Raw genomic sequence first — 9,030 nt, forward strand, 5'->3', positions numbered from 1 at the left:
ATCGAATGGCCACCCAACACATAATCTGTCCGGGCCAAGAAAAAAAACATTCGCAAGTGACCTGGGGAGTCGCCACGCCGCGTTTCTCTTGTTTGGACCGTGTGTAAAACCCACGCGGTAAATTAACCGTACGTTCAACAAAGGCCTCGCCTACAGACGAGAGGGAAAAAAGAAAGAGAGAGATAGAGAGAGAAGCAGATTAATCGCAGGAGTAAAAGGAAGCGGGCGGTCCGGTGTGCGTGAAAAGACGGCCGCCGCTTTGCGTTGTGCGTGCGCGAGCACTGGCGTCGGAGGGAGGTTTGCTTTAGTTTGGGGTAGGCTGCGTGCATGGCATGGCCCCGGCTCCTAGCTTTGCTTTTAGTTTTGCTTTTCCCCCGGCTTTATATAAGCGCAGCACCCCTACTTTTAGTTTTGCTTCATGCCACTTTGGACGGGATCTTTGCCTGCTTTATCCTCTACTTAGCCGTTGCTACTACGACTGACTACTCTTGCAAGGGAGGAGCAGCCAAGAGGGGAGGAAGCTTGGATAGCTAGGAAGGAGCAGTTCGGATTTCGAGCACGCTTCTCTCGTCAGGCTTCAATCAGGTACACTATCTTCTGGTGGTCGTCACTTGTGCTGCCGCATAATGTAGTAAGATATAGGAGTACTCGGTAGGATGTCGCTTAATTCTGCTCTAGAACTCATTAAGAAACGTACAGTGCTCTTCTGTGTGGAGATACTCCTACTTGGGACTTGGGAGTAGTGGCTGTGAGCAATGTCAGCGAGAGTGGCCTAGCAAGCTAGTAGCAAGATCCACGGCGTAGCACTGCAGTATATCGTACTACCGTGCATGCTATGCTGCTGCACACTCATTCTGCACACACATATACATCCGCGCACATTTTGCCGTGGATTCGCTTGGACGCTCCTTGGTTCCCTTGCGTTTCCTTCCTTTTGATGCCATGCGGCCTTGGGTCCGTCGGCGGCGCTTTTGAGGCAGGCGAGAGAGAGAGAGAGAGAGGGCGATCGAGCGCGTCCGGCGGCATGCATGGCCTGCAACAACAGCAAGAGAGGGGAAACCGGCTTTCCCGTCGCCCCGTAGCTGCGCGGCCATGGCGTGAAGCCAAAACACACAGAGCTAGCCCCCCCTCTCTCTCTCTACACTGTGGAGATCCCAGTCACACATCACGGCCGTGTAGTAAGCTCGCGCGTCTCTTCTGCCTGCTCTCTCTCTCTCTCTCCCTGCTCTGCCGGCCATTAAATGGATGCATGCATGCATGCGACCCCTTCTTCAAACTTGGGTAGAACAGCTCATGATTGCGTCGCTTGTAGGCTTGCTGCCCGTCGTCTTCTCCGGCCTCTGGACGCCCCTTCCTGCCTCCGCGATAGGGCGCCCTAAACTGATTCTTTAGTCCTTTTCCCTTCCATGAAAGCAGTATAGTACTCCGTGTTCATCTACCTGTCCTGCCATGATAGATTGGTACAGTACTGCACCATCGACGAAAATGATTTTTGAGCCTGGCAAGTTACATGTGGCCGACTAGTGAGTGGACACCACGTAGGCTAATGAGTGGACACCCTATCTCTCATAATTTGTTCTACTAGCACTATACTACCACTTTTTTTCAGTTTACAAACTCGCGTGAGTGCATTTCATCCCCGTCCCAGAGAGTGAAGCGGTATTATGAGCAGTAAACAAAAAACTTTCATTTTGCTGCTAAAAGCAGCACAGTGAAACGGTATTATGAGCAGTAAACAAAAAACTTTTATTTTGGTGCTAAAAACAGCACACATATGCTGGGGCAACAGCATAGATGAATACAGGCACCTACTATCTCCGTTTAGAAAAGAAATTTAGTCTTAAAGCAAGCAAGTCTCTTTTGTCTCACTTTTATCCACGACAGCGGTAAAAAAATAACTTTCATGGGTCCGTGCCAAAAGCCTCTTTGCACAAGCAGAGCATTTGCACCCACCCCTTTTCTTTGCCTTTCACCCATCGACCAGGGTAAAAAAGATACTCCTAGATAGGGCAGCCAGCTGCTGCTACCGAGTGGAGCTCTGTAGAGTGACCCAGCCAGCGAGTAGCCCTATCAATCATCGATCCTACTACTGCCACCGGTTGCCTGCCCGCCTGCACGTCGCGCGTCCATCCATCCATCCGTCTGTAGGGAGGACGCCGGCCGGTGTCACCTCACCGGCGCGGTGCGTACGTTCGATCCGATCACCTCACCTCGCGCTCCTCGCTCCGGCAGGGAGGGCGCGGTGGCGGTGGCGCCCCGCCGGGCGACCGACGTGACGGCTAGATTTTACGTGCACGCGGCGTGCTGCCCGTACGGCCGCGGCAGGCAGGCGCGGCGCGGCTGGCGGCCCCACCGCGTGCGTCACCAACTGTGGCGTGCTGTGCTGGGATGCGCTGCTGCTTGGCTTGAACATGCATGCGCGTGCCCGCTCTGCCGGGCTCGTGCGCGCGCGCGCCGCTGCTACACGCCTCCCACTTGTATGCGTGCAAACTTTGTGTACGTAGGAGTACCTTTTTACCCAAAACGGGGCGTTGCACCAAAAGTGTTCATAACTCGGCCGTCCGTCCATATTCAGAGACACTTCATGAAAAAAGGGAAACATAATCAAATATCCAATTCTAAACCGGGGCTTCTGCACCCGACTGAACAGTAAATAAAAAAAATAGAAAATCCATTTTTTTTCATGAATGCTATTTCATTGTGAGAGGTGCGTGCTCTCAGCAAAAAAAAAATCAGGTCTGAACAATGCACAAAGAGTAAACTTTTTCACATGCTCCAAATTTGTCTTTTTTGCTGAGAGCTACTACGACATTCAAATGCTCTGAAATTTGTCACACATCACACACTCACTCATCTTTTTTGACAAAAAACATTTTTTTGAATTTATTTAATATTTATAACATTTTTTTATTCACTCCCTGGCTCATCTAAGCCCGGGAGCCAAAACACCCCTGCCGAAAATAATAGAGTACTTCGAGACACGATTCCTACGCAATATTTTTTTTCAGAAAATTGGTGAAATGGATGAGTACATACTATAGATGGGAGTGGCTGCAAATTTTGGAAGTTTTTACTAGTCACTTCTGTGTTCCGCCGCCAAAGGATAATTGTAACAAATACAACATTTGGACATAAATAAATCAAATAATAATAAGTGGCAAAACTGGCTGCGGACAAAATTGAACAAAATACGTGGCTGAAACTTTTAAAAGAAGAAACCATGCACTTGCATTTTAACAAATATGTACACATGTACTTTAGGTTAGTTATGGGTTTCATGAAACTTTTTTTTTTGAAACGGAAATTTTCATGAAACCTGCATTGTGCTATATGTCTTAAGACCGTATCCCCTATTTGATATCTACATAATACACAACATAACTACGTTTCCCTGTGGAATATCAAAATGTGACGCTTGCTGGGTGGGTCTGTCCCAAAAACATGGTATCTAAGCAGAGTTTGGGTCTTTTCAGCCTGAAATCTAGTTCGAAAGCTCAGAAAAATCCTAGATACATGATTTTTAGGGTTTTAGATGGAAGTAGTAACACCCTAAAAAAAGATAGAAGTAGTAATAATATAATATTATTTAATCTCTGCAATGATGTATTTATCTTTTGAAACGCTATTAATCTCTACATTCTTTTGGGGACTGTGCTAATGGTAGGACAATTGTTACAATATTTACGTCTTTTATGTGGAGATTCGCAGAGATTTACTGTTGTACTTTTGTATTTGGTTAACCATCTAGTGTAGGGGCTAGATGTCACTTTGTTAAAAAAGGAGTAGAATTCAACCGCTGCCGTATACAGACATTCAACAAAAAAAATCGATGGCATGTTCATCCAATTTCTCTGGGTGACATGCAACAATTATATGTTCTTCGTAGTCACAAAACGAGCTATATTCCCGCAGCAAAAGAAGAGGAGTAGAAGTAGTCTACTACTCCTACCAGTGAAAGAAACCATTGCTCCAAAAAAGAGGGACAAAAAGATAAAACCGGACCATGTTTTCCATTCCCCCCACTCCACGCGCGCGCGTGCATGGCTCCTTCCATCCCCGTCTCGATCGGGACCAGCACCTACCATCCCGCGTGCGGTGCTATACAAGCGCGCGTGCCGCCAGCTTCCCTAGTCTGTAGCGTTACGCCCGTACGCGCCCCGCGTGGGCGCGTGAGCGGCCAAGCGCGCACGCCGACGGGGCCCCGGACGGCGACCCCGGGAGCGCGCGCACGCAGCGCATGGGCTGTCTGTCTCGCTTCCATCTGCTGCCTTTTCCCGTGCTCGGTGGTGGCATGGCATGGCCTCTCCGGTCGAGCCCCCGACGCTGGGCTCCGGTGCGGCTCGCACGCCGCGTCGCTGTCTCGTCCACGCGCAGGGCAAAAGACGCCGGAGATTGAGACGCCACCGTGTGGTCTGTCTGTCTGTCGCGCGCTGGTACTACTTCTCCCCGTCCGCGTGCATTTTGCCTCGGTTTTGAACCGATCGAGCCCATCTCCATTCTCGTGATAATACCAGCGGCTGGCATACGGCGCTTCCGGTTACGCAGTGCCACCCGCGCCCGTCCCTTCACGTGCGATTTTTTGCTCTCCTCGGCCAAAAATCTTTCTCTCGGATGGGAAAGGAAAGCATGTACAGTACTATGCATGCATGCAGATGCAGGGCTGAGCATCATGGCCCTTTTCTAGCTTCAACGCTGCCATGATAGCCCTCTCCATCAGCCGCGGCAGGATATCGTACGTATCTCCTCCCGCCCGTTGGTCAACTCCTCTTTCGAGTTTCGATCGATCGAGCGACGCGACGAACTCGGGGCACGCCATGCCCGTGCCGTAGTGGGCGTCGCTCTCGGCTGTGCTGCGGCCGGGGAAGAGGCGTGGCGCGGCATGGTCCTGCCCTGCGTGCTGCTGTCCCCACGCCGCACAATCTGGCGCCGCACCACGCAGATTATGGGCGCGATCACCACCTGTTTCTGTTGTGCGTTTCAGCCTTGCGCCATGCCGGCATCTCTCCGTGCGACACAGTACAGCTTTATTGACCAGAACATGCCTCTCGAGTACTAGGAGGAGGGAGACGACTAGTCTGCCGCGCGCCGAGAGGTGCGGGACAGGGATGAGGAATCTGGCACGGACGCTTCAGTATTAGACCTCGATTAGGATAATACACTACTATTACGAGATGGAGGTAGGGCTAGGGCAAGATGATGATGATGATGTCTGATCTTATTTAATCACGTACTACTACAACGATTTACACGAGACATTCCGATGTTCCAAACGCACATCCATCAAGTTGCCGCCATGTCGCCGCTCGTCCCGTACGAGCCCCTAATGGCTTGATGCCAACTCGTTTCCGCCCATGCATCCATAATCCGAATCCATCGTGGAGACGACGGGCAGGGGATCTGATCTGATCTGATCCTCCCTACGGCCGCCGTAGTGCATGCATATGCCCTACCAAGGCATGATGATGGCGCCTTTTTAGCAAGTAATGGAGGAGGCGGGCGGCGGACCCAAAACAAAACAAAACGCCGCAACGAGATAGCGAGGGAGGCCATGCATGCCGCAGAGACTTTGGCCCTGAACTCTGCACGGACAGCAGCAGGAGCAATACCAGCACGCAGCCGCTGCCATGGAGTAAATTATACAGAAGTACCACAATTGGGGCATTAGAAGCAGATTGATACCAAGTTTGATAATTTTTACATGTCAGTACCAAGTCTGGGGCTAGCCGTTACAAAAAGGTCTAAATCGTGTATAAACGCGTATTTACGGTGTATCTGACCGGCGGGGCCCGCCTGTTAGCTGCTGATGTGGCAATTTTTTTGCAGAAACCCCCCTGCACCTCCTTCCTCCTCAAGCGCGGCGGCGCCTGATCTGGATCGAGGGGAGGAGCCCCCTCGAGCCCAGCCTCCTCCTCGCCTTGCCGCCGGTCGGCCACCGGAGCACCACCACCGACCACCTGAACCAGGCCGTCCCCGCACCCTGCCTCTCTTCTTCTCTTCCTCCTTCCATTCTTTCTTCTATCTCTCACCCAGAGCTCGCTCTCTCTCTCTCTCTTGCCCACTCCCTTTGGACAGGAGCCCGATGCCAAGCCACCATGGATGGCCTCCCGTAGCTCCTGCCCGACGCGCCGATACGCGTTGGAGAACCTCGGATCTGTCTATCCCCTTTGTCCCTCGACGCCGGAGCCCCTGCACCGCGTCGCCTCTTTCCCGTTAACCACGATGCCCCAGCGCGCCCGCGCCACCGCGGGGCTCCTGCTGGAGAAGCTCGGCTGAGGAGCTGCACCGGGTTGCCGCCGGCAGGCTGCGCTGAACCCGCGTCGCTTCGCGTCCCCTCGTCCCAGCCGAAAGCATGCCGCCGTAGGAAGCCGCACTCGCGCCGTCGTAGGAAGCCGCACTCGCGCCGCCGCTCCGCCTCTGCCGAGGGAGTCCGGTAGGGGAGTTGCGCCGAGTCACTACCGGCGAGCCGGGCCGAGCTAGCGCCACCGCAGGGCTCCCGCCGGAGGAGCTTGTCGGGGCCGCGCCGAGCCGCTATCGGCGAGCTGGCGCCGCCTGGGCCCGCTTCGCTGCGCTTAGGACCGGCTAGTATTCTGCGGCCGGGGGGTGTTTCTGCAAAAAAATGCCACGCCGGAAGCTGACAAGTGGGCCCCGCCGGTCAGATACACCGTCAATACATGTTTATACACGATTTAGACCTTTTTGTAACGGCTAGCCCCAGACTTGGTACTGACATGTAAAAATTACCAAACTTGATACCAATCTGCTTCCAATGCCCCAATTGTGGTACTTCTGTGCAATTCACCCGCTGCCATGCCATGCCATGCCATGCGCGCACAGGCATTAAACCCACTCACGCACAGCGGCAGTGGCAACGGCAGGCAGGCAGGCTGGTGCGGTACGGTGGGTGGGTGGGCAATGGGCTAGTTGGTGCGTGCCGCGCGCAGGCGGGAGGGACTGTGCCGGTCCTCCCGTGGCGTCGCCCTCGTGCCGCGGCCGCTGCTCCCGCTGCCTCGTCGCGCCTGTAGCCTCTCTCTGGTCGAACGCTCCGCTTTGTCTCCCTGGGAGCGGAACAGGAACACCGCCTCGGCCAGCGCGCCGTCGCCGCCGTGACCGCGCCGCGCGCTGCGCCCACGACGCCAACCGGCCCAGCCGGGACGCCATCTTCTTCTTGTACTCTACGTGGGGGGGCCTTGCTGTTTTGTTCCGTTCCGTGACCGTGGGCGCGGTGGCTGGGCGCTCGAAGCTTTGCGCTCATTTTCCGGCTTGGCTGGCGCTGCCGTGCGCCAGTGTTTCGGGCCGTGCGGCGTGTGCCAAAGATGAAGAACTGAATATAGAATGCGTTTGGGCCATGAGGAGGATTGAGGTTTCTATTCTGCAACAGCGGGGCGGAGCGCCTTCCTTGCTGCTGTCGGGTGGCACGCTGCCAAAGCGTCCGCGCGGCCACCGAGGCTGTTGGAGGACGTTTTGCCGGTGCTTTGTAATAGGCGCATCCTAGCGTCAGGTTTACGGTACTAGTCACGGGACCATCACCGCTAGCTTGAGTTCGAGCGCTGCTAACCCAACGTTCGTACAGGAATTTCATCCATCAAGTAGCATGACTTCGACATGATGTGAAAGAAAAGGTGTCAATTTGGTATTTGACAATGTTCTCTGGAAGTTTTGTCTAGAAAAACCCACCTGAAAGCTGCGTTCAAGAAAGAAACACACCCCCCCCGCAAAAACACACACATCCAGGAGTACAAAAAATGCCATAGTCAGGCAGTTTTGCACAATCGCGCACCACAGCATCTTGTAGCACACGCAATCTAGAAAAAAACCATGAAGCACACATGCTCTCCTCTTGAAGGATCTGTATGATAAAGAAACAAACTACTAGCCCCTTTTTTCTTTTTTTAAAGAAACAATATACGACGTGCTGCCTGTGGTGATGGACAATAATAATACTACTGGAGTACAACGCACTAGCGGCCAGGCGCACGAACATGCGATGCACTTTTCAATGAAAATTCCCATCACCCGACCTCCCTCCCTTCGATAACACCATCCATCAGAAGAAGCTCATCTCCCCACTATACTTACTTAATCCATCCGTCACGGCCCATACCGATCCTACCGTTTGTTTCGTTTTGTTTTCTACGACGCCTGCCACCTTTGGTAAATCCCGGAGAGAGGGAGGATTAATTGGAGCGCCGTGCGCCGCACCGCAGCGGATGTATTTATCACGGAACCCCCACCCTGCCTGCCTGCGACTGCGGCCACAAGAGGTCAAACCTGCTGCTGTGGCTGCATCAGTGCCGTGCCGGTTCTAATGCCTTTCTGTCCCGCGCGCCCCCATTAACCAACCCATCCTCTCTCTTCTCTTTACCTTACCCCGCTCCCTCCTTTGGCCGTCTTCGGTTTTACAGTGCCTGGCTTCTCCTTCTTGCTTTGCTTTGCTTTGGCTCCGCCACCTTGCCGCTGATCGCTGCTGTGGTAACATTATAAGGCGCCGTGCAGGCAGCGCGCAGGGGGCCGCCCGGTCCGGTCCTGCCAGCGACCGCCTTGTCGGGTAACCAACTCGTCGCCAGCCGCTCACATGCTGGAGGTCCTGGAGATGACGCCGCCTCCGCCGCCGCCGCCGCAGCCGCGCCGCCACCAGCAGCCCAGGGGAGGAGGGAGGAAGCAGCCGCTGCAGAGCAGCGTCGCGCAGCCCAAGGCGGAGGCGCCACAGCCGCCGCCGCTCGAGGGAGGTAAGAGGTGCGCCGGGAAGCGGCGCGGCGGGCGCGGGCGCGCCAGGCCCGCGGAGGGGCCGCGGCCGGCGCCAGGGCCTGCGGCGGCGCCCGTGGAGGCGGCCACGCGCGCCGTCATTGGGCCGCCCGTGCCCAGCAAGGGGCTGTCCTTCTGCCGCCGGCCCGGGTTCGGGACCGTGGGCGCGCGCTGCGTCGTCAAGGCCAACCACTTCCTCGCCGAGATTCCCGACAAGGACCTCACCCAGTACGACGTAAGTGCTCCTCCGCCGTTCCCGCTTCAAGAGCACTACTCCTCGAGGAATAG

General features: G+C 54.7%; 1 protein-coding gene across 2 annotated transcripts in view; it reads left to right on the plus strand.

Moving 5' to 3' along the window:
* The first annotated feature begins 425 nt into the window (after window positions 1-425).
* Window positions 426-9,030, plus strand: part of LOC119335791 (protein argonaute PNH1-like) — a 15,088-nt gene continuing 6,483 nt past the window's right edge. The window contains exons 1-2 of one of the 2 annotated variants that reach the window (XM_037607870.1): window positions 426-585; window positions 8,494-8,977. In XM_037607870.1, coding sequence (XP_037463767.1) covers window positions 8,573-8,977 — 405 coding nt within the window. In that variant the 5' untranslated portion in view covers window positions 426-585; window positions 8,494-8,572. Of the gene's footprint in view, window positions 586-7,418; window positions 8,978-9,030 lie in introns of those variants that run through there. The other variant, XM_037607869.1, reaches the window with a different exon arrangement.

Source organism: Triticum dicoccoides, chromosome 7B (genome assembly GCF_002162155.2).
Source record: "Triticum dicoccoides isolate Atlit2015 ecotype Zavitan chromosome 7B, WEW_v2.0, whole genome shotgun sequence".
NCBI lineage: Eukaryota > Viridiplantae > Streptophyta > Magnoliopsida > Poales > Poaceae > Triticum > Triticum dicoccoides.